The 15,631-nt window shown below is 35.2% G+C and overlaps 1 protein-coding gene across 15 annotated transcripts in view; it reads left to right on the top strand.

The window, feature by feature from the left end:
* Positions 1–15,631, top strand: part of LOC132204753 (forkhead box protein P1) — a 241,170-nt gene that overhangs the window by 185,535 nt on the left and 40,004 nt on the right. For all 15 annotated transcript variants that reach the window (XR_009442553.1, XM_059633487.1, XM_059633486.1 and 12 more), the window contains one exon: positions 12,830–12,943. Coding sequence is in view for 14 of the 15 variants with exons in the window: in XM_059633481.1 (XP_059489464.1) it covers positions 12,830–12,943 (114 nt within the window). In the remaining variant the exon portion in view is untranslated. The remainder of the gene's footprint in view (positions 1–12,829; positions 12,944–15,631) is intronic.

The following is a 15,631-nucleotide window of genomic DNA, read 5'->3' as shown; positions in this document are numbered from 1 at the left end:
AAAATGCTGCCCTTTTCAGTTTTCATACAAATTTCGACATCATTTAATTTCTTTTTTTATTCGAAGGAAATTTTCAATGCGTGGATTTTTAAGCTTAAATGTTTGTAAAATTAGCGAGATTTAACAATTAAATCTGTAATAATTCAACTTTCAAGCATGGTAGATGATAATATCGGGTGAAAAACTTGGATGCGAAGTTCGGCAACAGCCCATTTGCATTGCGGAAACGTTTAACGTGCTGTTTACTAAATTAATACTGAGCCGCCGCCACACACAACAAACGACCGCGAGAGGCCCAAGTGCAATTATGGTGTCGTTTTTGTCGGCCTCGACAACAATTTATGCGTGTTTGTTTTTATACGCCCGGCCAGCTTGTAATTAATTTGTAAACACAACAAGTATGCATACCAAAGTGGCGCGACTACTGGCTTGGAATAATTATGAGGAAGCTAAAGGGTGTTGTTTAGGAAGGTCCAATTAGATACGGTTTTTATATTTTGTCCAAATTCTTTTCATTATGCATATATGGATATTATTTGAAAGTTTGGAATACAATAATAATTTAATGAAATTCTTTCAAGGAATTCAGGATATTGCCTAAATTATTTATTACGTCATATTAATTGAATTTTTTTGAACAAATGTACTTCCCAACGAAAATGCGTTTTTGACTAATAATTGTCACTTTTATAAAAAGGAAAGATGTTCAAATATTTATAATTTTCAAGACCATGGAAAACTTTTGTTTCTAAAATTGTAAAACGGAATTTCTATTTAAAAGATACTTGGGAAAAAATGGAAAAATTGTCATTTTTATTATTTTGTCATGAAGTTTTTTCTTTTTCCATTTTTGAGTAGAAATAAATGATTTTTTTTCTTTCAGAAAAGACTTTTCTCGCCATCACCTGTCCGCTGTTATCACCGCGAAGCTTCCGTAAAGTCTAATTAGCGCGCGTTGCCGCGTGAAAAAAACGGGCGAAAATTAAAAATGCTCGTCGGAAGATTGATGGGGAGGCGCGGCGGCGGCGAAAAGCAAGCGTCCTTTTTCCTCCTCCTTTTTTCTATTAAAAAACTCGGCGTTGCTAATTTCCGCCGCCGGCAATTGCACAACAAGAAAGAGAGAGAAAGAAAATGACGATTTTTAACGCCGAGCAGTAAAAATACCGAAGCGTTTACTCATTCATTTCCCTCGGCTGCTCCGCCGTGCAGAAAGGGTTGTATGAGAGAGAGAGAGAGTGTGTTTGCACGTAGATAATGAGCAGAAAGAAGAAGCACACAGGAGATGATCTCGGCTGTATACACACAGCAGCAGCAGCGAAATAACCCCTTTCTTCATTCTTTCTTCCTCTCCGGGCGGGCGGAAAAAGTCAAATTCCACCCCGGAATTATATTTACGAGAGGTTTGATCATAAAACACGCCGAATTCCGTCCGTGCCGAATTAAAAAAAAAATAATAAAGAGGGGCTGCCGGAAAAATCCGCTGCTTGAATTTTTAATTTGGACGAGAGAGAGAAAAGAACGCGCTTTAATGGGCGTCATAAGTTATGCTTATTGTTGAGCTTCGCGGACATGCCAGTTGCATACACATTAAGGAGCCTTTTCACTTGTTCTTTTCTTCTTTTAATTGCCAAAAGAGGCGGAATTTAATTTGTAGTGGCTAATTTTCAACGTCTTGAAAATTAAAGGGTTGGACTTAATTAAATATAGGAAGAAATTTCATTAAAGTACAAAATAATTGTAATTGAAATTCAAAGTTTATTGAAGTGCTAAATTAAAATTAAATAAATACCCGAGAGTAATTGACTATTCAATTTTATTAATTTTGAAAATACAACAGAAGAAAAAAATTTAACGGTTTATCAAACTATCAATTTATTACATCAGAAAAAACTGGACTTTATCTTATTGCAAGTTTATTGTAATTAACTGTTAACAATTAAAAATAATATTGGAAGTTTCTAGTTTTAGAATATCTTCCTGAATTTTTTTACCTCCAAAAATTAATAATCTAAATTCTAAAGTATAAAGTAAATAATATGTTTTATTTCAAAACCATATCAACATAGTTCCTTCCGTCTTGGATCGTGGCAAACTTTTGAGCTCACTTTCCAATCGCATGATGCCTGGAATTAGTTCCCAGCAAATTACGATAAATTAGCGCCGAACACACACTTAATGGCGCGAGAGCGGCTGGCGTGTAACTTGCATGCACTTTCTTGTAATTGTTATCAAAGGGGGGAGTGGATGTGCCGCCGCCGCCGGTAAATAATAAAGGCAGTCACGCGAGAGTGAGAAAAGGAAAGAAATATAATGTTTGGAGCTGCCGATCTATTCCTTTTCCATTCCTTTCTGGACTAAAATAATATACGGCAACGCCAAGATTAATTCCTTTTATTATTCTTTTGTGTTTTTCTTTGGGTGTGTCCGCGAGAAAAGGGAGACGGATGGACGGACGCGTTATGTGCATAAACAATGCAAACACCCACAAAAGGAAAAGAAAGGGGCCATTGGGAAATAAAATGTTTTATTATAAGAGGAATTAATGGTGTTTCATATACTATGAAAATAATGTATTATAAGGCATGTCCTGAGTATTATAAATAAGTAAAATAGATAATAAAAATTCCCGACGATTATTACAGTGAAAGTTTAATGTTTCATGAAATTATTTGCGATACTTGGAAGAATAATTTATAATTATTTTTTCTTTTTATTTATATAATTTATAACTTTTTTATTAAACAACGATTCATAATTTGTATAAAAAAATTTATTTTATTTATAAAAACTAAAAATATTAATTATTTTATAAAGTTGAATAAATGAATGTTAAAAAAATTAAATGGAACTGTGATGAGTTACGAAAAAATTTAAAATGGAAATAAAATATAGATTATTTTAAATACATTTTTGTTTAAAAACTGCAAATTTGTAACAAAAACTTTGTTGATTAGATGAAGAAAAAATTATTACTCTCCATTCAATTTTTAATTTTATTTTCACATTAAGACATTATAAAAAAATTGTATTTTTTTTTTGTATGTTTCCCAATAAAAATCTCGTCAACATCGCAGGGTTCGTGTGTTGGAAATGAGTAAAAAATCACCCCCTGAAGAATATATGCAGAGGTGTTCGTTCGTCTCTCTCTGATACTGTGTGTTATTATGACATTTTTCACAAATAATTCTTCTTCTTCTGCTCTCCAGCACAGCGTCGCAGGAAGTTAAAAAACCGTAAAGCTAAGAAAGGACGTGACCTGAGTAAGAAACACGGCAAACACATGCATGAAAAATGGAAGAAGAAGAGTGAGACTCTCTCTCTGTTTCCTTTTTTTTCTCGCAGGGGAGGAAATAAAAAAAAGGAAGGAGTGCACCTGATTCCTGAATGATGAAAATTCATCACCGCAACACGAATACATAGCAGCAATTTAATTGCCTCTGATACCCCCGGCCCCCATTTTTTACCCCTCTGTGCCGGGAATTCTTAATTACGAGACGAGAGAGAATATTCTCAGGGGCTTTTCTTAAAAATTAAACTTGATTGCAGCGTTGTTCGGCACGCCAGGAGTACTTTAATCATTAGCTGGCGCGTAAAAAATCACATTAACCAAGAGAAATTAGAAATCTGCACTCGTTTTGATATTTAGAAATAAATTTAAATTAAATTTCAAATCCTTTTTGGAACTCTTATTTCATTGATTTCCTTCCAAAGCAGTTCCACTTTGCAAATATAGACGCTGCGAATATTCGGTGCGCATGTTTAAATATCGGAATTACATTTTAAAAGTGATCCGGCGTGCTGAGGTGCTGGCGTTTCGCTCTCCGAGTCTCGCTTTCTCTCTGATATTTATATTGTGATACTTATCTCGGTGTATTATGTATCAGGTGCTGTTTGCTCGGTAAGATTGTGTTGACTCGACGAGCACATACAAACTCGAAAGAAAGGTACATATAACGGGGGAGGACACCGCGAGAGTAGCATTGTCGCTTCTTACTGCGTGTCCCTGGGGAAAGGGTGCCAAAAGTGCTGGGAAAAAGCCGAGGGGACACGAGACAAATCAAGAGAATCTCTTTCTCGACCCAAGCACATTCAGCTATTATATCATTAGCACAGAAAACGCAGGGCAAAATTTAATATATAAATTATTTTTATGAAATGAGCAAATTTTTCTTTCAAACTCCAATAAATAACAAGAATTGAATTATATAATTAAATGAAACTTGCACAAATATTTTTATTTAAACTATGGTAATTAAAACATAGGACATTTTATTGTAAAAAAATAGAAGCTATTCAGCAGCTGAAACAGCAGTTTTTTTGGTAATTTTTTTTCAACAATATTTAGTGTAACCAAGAATTTCGTGGAATAACTTTTTACAACGGTCAAATTTTTCTTAAAAATAAGTGATAAAAGATGAAAAAACTAGAAATTTAAAGTTGTTATTTGCTGAAATTGGTGAAAAATACTTTATTTTGTTTTAGTATCCAAATTTTAACTTAGAAACTGCTTAGAAATTGCAAGCCCAGGTTTAATAAATTATATGTAAGTTCTTTTCTAAAAAATTGATTTGACTATACCATTCCTTATTTAAATTTCTCTAATCTTTAATGCAATCTAACTCTTCAAAACATAGACATATTTTTTTTTTTAGATTTTGTATATAATTATTTTTCAATCTAATTTTTAATTTAGTATGTTTATTTTTTCCATGCAGCAGATTTTAAACGAAATCCGTAAAATCCTCTTAAGATTTTATCTCCCTCAGCTCCTTTTCCCCCTATCTCTCTTTTCAAAGCAATCTTCTGGTAACCAGGTGGCAAAATCAACATGCAAACACGGCAAAAGGACCGAAAGTAAGCAAATTTCCCGCGGCCAGATCGGAAACACACACGCGTGTGTGTAATTTCCTTGGAACAATGAGTGCTTTCCTGCCGAGGGTTTGCTCTCTTCTCATTGCACAAACACGCGTTTCAAAGCCCGACCGGTGCCTTCGGGCGAAGCCAGGGTTTGACAAAAGATGTTACGTGTTTTGATGTTTTAAAAAGCGGCGATCCGGCGACGAGCGAGAGATAGAAGCAGTGTTTGTAGTCGTTTCTCTCCCTGTCTGTCTGTCTCTCGCTCGCTCGTGTCACTCTAGGGTTTGGCAAAAATAACATTTAAAAAGAGACGGACACACGACCGACGGCCTGTATAAGTATGTGTGCCGAAATTGAGTTTTAAATGTTCAAATATCAAAGAGACAGCGGGAAATAAATTTTGAAACACACACGCATTTTTGTCCGCTGGCATTATGATTTTTGTCATGTGGTATTTGTAATTAAATACCAGCGAAATAAAATATGACAATGATGGACATTTCTTCCGGCTGTTTTGTATAATTTTATAACATTGTTGGGGGAAAACGCTATTTCGAAATTTCCTTAAAATTAGAGAAATATTTAGTGGAAATTGGTAATAATAACAATTGGTATATTTTCTTAGGAGCAGATTTTATGAAATGTCAGTAAAAGATAAAATTTTGAAAATACAATTAATTCCCTGCTTCATTTAAGAAGATTTCGCGAAAATTTGTTAAAAATACCCTATAAATAAGACTAAATATTGCAAAGATGACCTAATATTAGAGTTTTAAAAGTTAACAATTTGCCTCTGCATTTAATGCTTTCAGTTTATAAAAAAATAAATAATAAAATTTTAATTTTACTGATTTTTTTATAATATTTGCAAGTTTTACTTCAGACTAAAGCACAGTAGTAAAAAACCTTTTAAATTTAAATAAGACCGACAACTTATCGCCTAGGCCTTTTTGGGATCGCTCACAATATTTTTGATCTATGCAACTTAACGGACACGAGTGTGAAGCAGGTTGCGTTTGTCCACCTTACTTTGAAAAAACTAGCAATCCTTGACATATCATCAAAAAAATCTTTGAGAAAATCGGATTAATTTTCTCTTGCAACAAAAAAAAGCTAAATTTATTAACGAGCTGTGTATTTTTTGAATACTTTATTGGATTTGGAATAATATTCCAGTCTATGCGAAATCCGCAAAGTTTATATGTTCTGCCATAACTCTTTTTCTTTTCTTCTTTCTATGTGTGTATGTGTGTGTGTGTGCGATCGATTTTATCGCACCAGATGATCCATTTCTCCTCCGACTGCGCAGCTTTTCTCTCTGCGCTCCGTAGCAATCGGAAAGGCAGCCAAACTAAGCGTCTAAGGTCATTGCCATCAATCCATCGCCGATCCGTTTTCGTATATCCGTCGGACGGTGCGCGAATTTCGCGCCCCCAGACCCTGCAGAGCCGAGCAATTTTTCATCCCCGCCGAGCTAGAAGCTCCTTTTCTGGTACATAAGAGCAGCAGGGAAAATGCTGCTTGTGTGTTGTGGTGCACAGCAGAGAGCTGCTGCTGCTGTGTATATTGGGCGTGGTTGATACGACCCAACCAGGTACGCTATCTTGTTGGGCAACGACACGCCCCTATTTATATAAAAAAATCGCTTTGGCGAAAGACACGCCCTGTTTTGTGTACCACCTGCATCGGCAACATCACCAGCGCTCGGCTCGAAACGACCCTGCTGGCTGGTGCTCACTTGGTGCTCAACTCGTTTCATTATTAATTGATGCACAACGCGCAGGACTCTCTCCGGAGAGGCACAGGCCTTGATGCTCTTCTCTTTACCTCGCGCAGATTGCATACATGTGGATGCAAATTAATTGGATATTGCATTTTGCCGATTGAGAGTTGCTTTTGAATGGAAGAGCAAAACCAATCGAATCGAAAGCAATTATTTGAATGGGGTTTGAATAACAATGATTTTGATATGAGTTGGAATTCATTTGATTTCTTATTTACTTTTATATGCAGGGTTTTTACTTTGAATTTAACTGAGTAAATAATGATTTATGCTAGGACTACTTTTCAATGTTTATTTATTTATGCAAAAATATTGCAAATTCAAAAGGAATGTCCAAATTAGGTTGATTCAAAAAGAAAATTAAATTTATGTAAGCAGCATAATTATAATAAACAGTATAATTAAAACTATAAATACCTTAATTATTTATCAAAGAAAAAAATTTCAGTATCAAAAGTTTTACTTACAAGGATTTTTTAAATATACATTTATAATAAGATAGATTCACTGAATCAGCAAAATAATAATAAAAACAAATATGAAATGTACGTCGCCGCCCCTACGAGGGCTTCTACTTGTATTTTAAATCAATCAATTATAATATCATTAACCGTATCTTGGACTTGATTGAATGAGGATTAACCTAACATTTTGTATGATTATGCCTCTAATGCTAGAGCGCTATAAAAGAAATTATTTTTAGCTCTTAAAATTGACAATAATACTTTAATTACCTCTTGAAGATATATAGATAAAAACTACTTTATATACTTAGTTAAAAGTAAAAAAAAAGTTTAAAGCAAACAATTTTATTTAAAAGAAAAAATATAGCGGACAATATCACCTAAAATATTGATTTTTTTTTTAAAATGTGCAATAAAAATAATAAGAAATACTATGTTTTACTTAAAGACTTATTATTTTTTCTAAATAAAATGCCCAATTAAAATCATTATAATTAAATAGCTTCACTCAAAAAAGCTTTTATTAACTGAGGGTACCTTGAGATGTTTCATTGAAATTATCTGTAAAATGAGAAAAAATTATTAAAATGTTGACATTTTCAGTTGACACCAACTTCGTCATAAATAATTTTTACATTTTCCTTTTATACTACAATGCATGCAAGGATTTTTATTTTTAAAAGTTGGTAATGTTTGAAAAAATTGCAAGGTTTATTTTCACAATGCGCATGATTTTCACACTTTTTCTGCCGGATTGTGATTAATTTTGCCAAACCTGGCAGGCCGCGCGTTGAACAAAAGCCAGGACGGCAGGGAAATGAAATCGATACGATAAATATGCGCGCTTCTGGCTCGCGGTGTGTCTCTTATTCGGTGCTGCTGGAGATGGGCAGGCAGCTCACTTTGCAGCCGCGGCACACACATGCATACGTGATGAGTATTATCGTGGAGAGAGAGAGAGAGAGAGGCGCGGGCGAGAAATATCCTTTAATCTTCTACATACAAATGAAGAGCGGAGTAGAGCGCATCATCAATCGAAAATTGCTCCGACTGATAAGCAAACGAGACGAGAGAGAGAGAGCTGGGGCGCTTCTATGTATATTTATTTCCGTCTTTGTGCCACACTCAAATCTCCAAATTTGCATCGCTGAGCGGCTTTGGAAATAGCTGTGAGGTGCTGAAAAGATGGTAAAAGTAACTGAATCGCTGTTTAGAAAATTTTTTAATTATAAAATAAATGAAACAATTCAGTTTTAATTGAGAATTATGGGAAAAAAGGTATAAAATAAATTAATTTATTGATTAAAATGTGTAGTATAAATACGATCAAAATTGTTGAGCGCGGAAAATCACCATTTCAAATATTTATTATCACGCAAGCTGCTTTAGATTTAAATTTAAAATTATAAAATTCAATTTTTTAATCTAAGCTAAGTCATAATAGTATTTTAATTTTTTTTCTCTTTATTAAAAATGGAATTTACAATCAAAGAGAAATTAGCATTGCTTTTTCACTCGGTCGTTTTTTTTTAAATTCATTTTAATTTAACCGAAGATGCTCTCGCGAGTACACATTAAAAGTCAGCGAGACTTTTTTCCAATCGCATTCTTCCCCTTTCCTTTATTTCCCGGCTCAATCCCACCGGGAGTAAAAATTCCACTCCCTGCATGACAAAGAAAATTCTAATAAAACGATCAAGCGGCAATTTTCCCCTGCACGCAGCAAGGATCAGCGCGGGGCCTGATTGCTTTCTTTCTTTCTCTTTTCTCGAATTCCGCGGCGCCGCCTTTGTAATCTGCTTATTTAAAAGGTGTCAATAATATAATGCGCTGCAGTTTAAGGGCTGCGGCTTTTCCTCTCCAAGACACTCGAGAAATAAAAAAAAAACTCCGCTGCTGCTTTTTTCCGCTACGCCAGTATTCAAATTATCATTTATTTACTCTGCCGCTTTTTTCTCCTCATATCCGCGCTGCCGTCTCGTCTCGTTTTATCTCGAGTAATTTATACAATAAAGACCTATCTATCCATCTCTCGCTCCCGCGCGCGCACCCGCCACTCTCGAATAAAGAATGCATGAAAGAGTCATTATTGCGGCGTTTTTCTCTTTGAGAGCTCGCACGAAATCGGCGGCGATTCCTCCACGGAGTCGTTTGCTCTCGAAAAAAAGAGGAAAAGAAGAAGAAGCCAGGAAAAAGAATCCCCACGACGCGTCAGGCGCGTAAAATATTTTATCTAATTACGATTCAACGGTGGTGCTCCTCGATCAGGAATTAAACGAAGGATTTCGGTGCAATTTTTCACAACAGGAAAAGGAAGAGATTTATTATTAGTTTGGTTTTTCATCTCTATTCGCAATTTTTTATATATATCCTCGTGTCTTATTAATAATTACTTAATACAAGTTTATTCGTATGTTTTAATGAATCTAAATTCAGACCCATTAGTTATTCATATCTAAACCGAGAATTTTTTATTTTAATAATTAGCAAAAACTTAATTTTAAAGCCTTTTTAGAGAAAAGATTACCTTTCTATAGCCACACTAAAAAAATTCTATAAACAAATAAAATACAATTGTAAAAAGCCAACATATAATCAGTAAATAGAAAAAAATAATAAATTTAAAAATATATTCAATTTATTTATGCATAAATATAAAATGTTTGTAAAGTTAAAATTGTTAAAACATTATATTGGATTTAGAATTTTCTGGTGCAATGTCAGTATTTTTTTTTAATCAAATTCAGTTTCCGTTATGAAAATAAGAACTTTCACAATGGTTTTTGTCACAATTTTGCTTGATTAAATCAGAGAATATTACTAGAAAAGATTTTTGATTAATCAAACTATCTGAATATCTTATAATTATTATCAAGAGCAAAGTTTATATAATTGTTTTTAACAGATCAGCCACTCAATTTCTTTCACAATGCGTTGGCAACTAGAAGTAGTCTGACGCGCAGTACAGCAGATCGGAATTTCAAATAAAGTGGTCACTCTTCCGTCTCTGTTAATAAATTATGAGCTGCAAAACAGCATGACTCGGCACATTGCAGATGATACTGGGGCCGCAAGGTTCACACGGTGTATGCGCGCCGAGAATAGAGTACAGAAAAATAGACACACTCGGACGGTCAGCCATTCATTCCGACAATTTTTATTCCTCTAATGGATTTCGCAGCTCTCCATTTTTCATACAGGAAATAAAAAGAAGGATCGCTTTTCAGGACGATTTTTGAAAAAAAAAAAAAAAAAAAAGCATAGTCAATCTGAGCGGGGGTGCGGATAATTTCCACCCCTGCGCCGATTTTTGTCTTTTACATTTTATTGCGTCTGTGAATAATCAACGCGTGGCAGGCGGCGAGAGACAATAAGGGAAAGAAAAAGCAAACTCCAAATCAAAGGGGGGCATATTTCAACGGCCAAAGACAAAGGCAAGAAAAATAAAGCTGAAGAAAAAGAAAAGGGAGGGATGAGGCGGAAGTAAAGAAAGAAAGTAGAGACTCCAATTATCACGAGCCGTCAAACAGATGAACTTTGACGATTTCACTTCTCCTCTGTGTTGGTAAATTGTGTCCTGATGGTGGAGAGTGAAGCAAGTTCCGAAAGTGAAAAAGAGCGAAGTGGGAATAAAAAAGGGGGTGATTTGAACTTGATTGCCGAATTTCGTTTCAGTTTCTGCCCCTAGAAATCTACTAAAGTTCAGTTTTCTAAACAGCAAAAAATTGAAACTTCCCAAATTACTTTTAAATTTTGCTATTAAAACTTTTAAATTAATAACAAAATCAATGCATGTGCCATTTTTTTTTTTAAATTTTTCTCAATTTTCAATAAGCCAATGTCTTGTAAAATGGAATTATTAAATTTTATCAAAAATATTAAATGATTTGTTTGAACCGAGCTAAAATGTACTAAATAGGCATAATATACCTTATTCAAGATAAAATTCAGGTTCTAGATCATGAAAAATATAAATAAATCACCTACAGGTAAATAACAACCTCTTTTAACCTTTAAAAGGCTATTATTTTAATTTTTTTCCTGATTTTCATACATTTTTTATATCAAAATATATAAACGTCACCTTAAATCACCCACTTTAAAAACTAAGAAAGCAAATTTAAGCAATTTTCACTCAAATTAAAACTAAAACACGAAATTTGGTAATCCAAAAATCCCCTATTTTAACAAAGCGATTTTATTTTGAAATTTAAGAATTTAAATAAAAGAAGATTAACGAGTCACTTTGCACATCTTTGACATTTTCGAAGGGCCCAAAGCAAGTATCTTCTCCGTCTCTCTTTCCGTTTGTGCAAACAAAGGCGAGAGGTCAGCCGAAAAGGGACAGGAAATAATCACGCCCTTGTCATGAAACAAAGACGTGTGCCTTGTTTAAGATTAAGCAGCGCAAAAGAGGGGCAGCGATTTGATCAGCCTGCGAAATAGAAGGAGAACGAAAAGCACAATCGAAAATAGAAAATAGCCGTCTGGCCATGGCGAGGGTGTGAGCAAGAGAGGTGTCACTTAATTCTCCCTTTCCTTTCATTCCGTCGGCTGATAACATCCGGCCAGCGGAGCTGTTTTGTCGCCGTTATTAGTCACCGGTACACACACACTGCTCTCGTCTCTTTTTTAAGATTAAACCTGCTGTCGGCTCTCGCATGATTAGCCTGCCCCCTCCTGGAAAAAAATACGCACAAAGGAGATAAAAGCCGGCCACTTTATTTCTCTCCTTTTTATACTTTTTCCCCGAGACCGGGCAGTTATAAATGGCCGCATCTTTTTAAACAAATCCGCAGAGTGATTGGTAACTTTTGCACCCCTCGTCACTCGGACCGGCCAACAATGGCCTCCGTGTTTAATCGGAAACGATAATTTATTAAAAGTTTTTATTTTCGGCAAACACGCCCAGCGGTCCGAGCAAATATGCCTCTTTTCAAAACTTTTATGCTGCCGCTATAACATCAGGGTCAATATTATTTTTCGGCCATCGAATAATATACATGGACGCATGCACGTGTGTCCTTTGTTTTGCCAGTCGAATATAATGGATGGCGTTTAATGAATGGCCTTTCACTCTCTCATTTTTGTTTGTCGCACCGACCGACCGACTGGTGTGTGTTTTAATTTGTTTTTCATGGATTTTTATCTGCTGATGAATGCGAGTATAGAGTTTTATTCTCTGTTTGTATACACTTGCAAATCAAATTTCAATCGGAGGGAGGATTGAAAACTGTCAATTTTCCAAAGTAAAATTAATAATATGCTCTTCAATTTTTTTTTAGTGATAATAAAACTACTTTATTGCAATAGTAATAGTAAGAAGTTGAAGATAAATACATATTAAGCAGATATCATTTCCAGTAAATTATAATCTATTATCGACATATGAACATCAAGCGGACTCTATCGCATGATCCTACAATTTTTCCAAACGACTTCTTTTTAATACAGACACAAAAGACGTATTAAATTATTTATTTTTTCTTTTTAACATTAAAACTATCGCAGAAAAACACAAGAAGATTGGGAATGAATCAACACAATGATAGCAAAATTATTAAATAGGTAATAATAATTTAATAAATGAAGTAAATACTTCTAAAATATTAATTAAAATTTATTTTTAAACATGCTAATAAATTTATAATAAAATGTGTAATTTTATTTTTACAACATTCAAAATTTGCAATCTGTTCTAAAAACGTTCAAATTTGTTTTGCAGGAGGATGGAATAATGGATCATGACAACGATGGTGCCATCAATTTGTCAACCTCTCAGAGACCATCTGCGTGCACGACCCCCAACGGCTCCCCTGACTTCGACGACGCTGACCAGGTAGGAATATTAAATTTTTTCCAATTTTATTCGATCTCGCTCTTATTGTTCGCATCCGTTTGATTTCCATAAAAAAATAACGCAACCGGCACGATCGGCGCGCCTGGCAGGTTGCATAACTACTGATTTGCATCGTATTGAGTCGGGGAGGAAAAATAATCGTCAGCAGAGAACTCTCCCGTTCAGTCTTAATTGAACGAACTCCCCGAGCCAGATGTTCGGCAGATAAAAAAATGAGAAATTGAAGCTTTGAGAATTCTGATGAGGATTTTGTATTTTGTATGACGTTTGTTGGCGGGAGGAGGGCAGGCTGTGCCGCCGATCAAACGAACAATAAAGAAGGAAAGAAAGAAAGTTTCGGCAAAACTTCCACCGGCGCGCAAATAATAATTTTCCGCGAGGGTGAATTTTTATCCGAGCGCCACTTATATATTAACTTTTGAGACTTTTCATTATTAGTGATAGATGATCTGAACTCTCTTTCTCTCTCCTTTCATTCTTTTGGAGGGAAATTAAGATATGCTCGTTTGCTCGCCCTTTTCGTTATAATTAGAAATGAAGCTAATTTTTCATCTCTCGCAACGTTCTCCGCGCTGATGTTTTTTTCATAAAACTTCTTCCTCGTCTTTTCCTTTTCACTTTGCCGCCCGCCCGTCTGTTCTTTTTTAATATTAATTAGAGGGTGACAAATGCCAGGTGCTGAAGAAGTCGTGGAATTAAAAAAAGAATGAAGAAGGCACGCGCCTTAACAGATAATTTATTTGATATCAAACACTCTGTTTTTCTGCCACCCCAATTTGCCCAGTGCCATAAAGTCATTATTTTATTAGCCATGAATTTTATTTTCCTTCTCGACACCTTCAGCGAGAAAAAAAAGAAGAAACGCCCATATTCTTTGTATTATTCGCCGGCTGTTTATGACACGGTTTCCCCCTTGAATGTATGCAACCGACCAACTCCTTCCAGCATAAATAGGTGAAGCGCTCGTGCGTTATGCATTCGGTATAAACAACAACACTTGATTATTCGTAGTGCAGGAAACGTCTAAAATTAAAGAAAAATTAAAAAAAGTTAAATGCAAATATAAATATAAATTATTGAATATTTTTTTTAACTTGCGTTTTAATTTTTTAACGTTTAAATAATATTTCTACAAAAATATTTTTTATTTGCAAATTTAACCTTTTTAATTTTAAAATAATTTAATTATATTAACAAGAATGTATATTATATTGTATGTATAATCATTATGAAAATTAATATATTGTTATCAAATCCTTTACCAGTAATTAAGTTTTGTCTGGCAAGACTATAATTCAAGAGCCTTTTCTTTTTTGTTCAATTTGTTTAAACCCATAGAAGATTATAATTTACTAAAATTGCAATTATCAATTGTTTTTGGGAATGTGAATTTATATTAGAAAAAAGGCATAGGGATCGAATGTATTACCGAGAAGCACTTTTCGCCTTCATCTCGGAGCAAAAATAAAAACAGCAAACAAATCTTTGCCTGTGGCGATTGAGTGAAGCTGTTGGTGGACCAAGCGCTCTCGGTGGCTTTCACTTCTTGCTATTTACTCCACGTCCTCGCCGGCAAAACATATCACATATAGCGGAGAGAGGGATGAGGCTGCTCTGCCTCCCGAGGTGGTGGACAAACAAAAACACAGCCATGCGAGGGGCAAAAACAACACAACGCCGCCACCGCGTCCTCTTAAAAACACATCTCGAGAGCGAAATTCTCTGTCAGGCGCGGTGGCCCAGTTATTGTTTGCTCTCGCTGTGCAGTGCCGACCGCACCATCAACAAAAATTGTTTCCAATTTTCTTTGTTTATGCAAGGGCTTTTGCGCTCTCCTTCATCGCTCCAACACACACACATCATTGAACGCCTGTCATGGCAAATTTGCTGATATTCCCCGAAAAGGGTTGAAAATAAGTTCACATTTTGTATGTAATTTTTTTTTGCAATATTTGTTAATTCGGTAATAAACTGCAAGGAATCACTCATTCTTATAAAAATTTTGTTATTCAATAATTAAAATTTTATAGAATTTGTATTTCAGAATTGACAACAACATATTTTGTGAGCGCATAAATTAAGTTCAGGAAATTTCCAGAAGTTTTAAATAAATCTAAGTATCTTTTCAGGCCTTTTTGTAACAATAAATTTTTAATTTTTTTTTTTTAATATGTGACAAAACGGCGCAACGAAGTGGCTTTTCCGCCGTCAACTGATGATGATGATGATGTGTCGTGCGGTAAGCAAACTGGCAAAAGAGAGGAGGGGGGCCGAAATTGAATTTGGGACTCTCCTGGTCGCCGCTCTGTGGCTGTTTAGATTCCCGCCGCTGCTTGGTTGTTTAGTTTGGCGGAACAAAGAAAACAGCCACGTGTTTATTTTGGCTGAAATAGCACGAGAGAGAGTCTCTCTCTCTCCGATGATGCTGCTGTTGTTGTTGAAGAGTATGTGTGTGTGTGTACGTCTCTCTATAAATGCGAGAGGCAGCGCCAGAGAAAACGGCGATGCATCTCGGTAAACCAAAACATACACACACACATATGTGCCCCCGACCGTATGCAAATTTGTGTTTCGTTATATATTGCGCGCCTTGCTTTTCGGCAACGCATACACACACGTGTGCGCTCACATCCATCAAACCTCCAGTAGTCAATTTATAATAGAGAA

The sequence above is a fragment of the Neocloeon triangulifer genome, unplaced genomic scaffold (genome assembly GCF_031216515.1).
Source record: "Neocloeon triangulifer isolate White Clay Creek 2 clone unplaced genomic scaffold, ASM3121651v1 ptg000022l, whole genome shotgun sequence".
Lineage (NCBI taxonomy): Eukaryota > Metazoa > Arthropoda > Insecta > Ephemeroptera > Baetidae > Neocloeon > Neocloeon triangulifer.
Note: the sequence above shows the minus strand (reverse complement) of the source record. Positions and strands in the feature narration are given on the sequence as shown.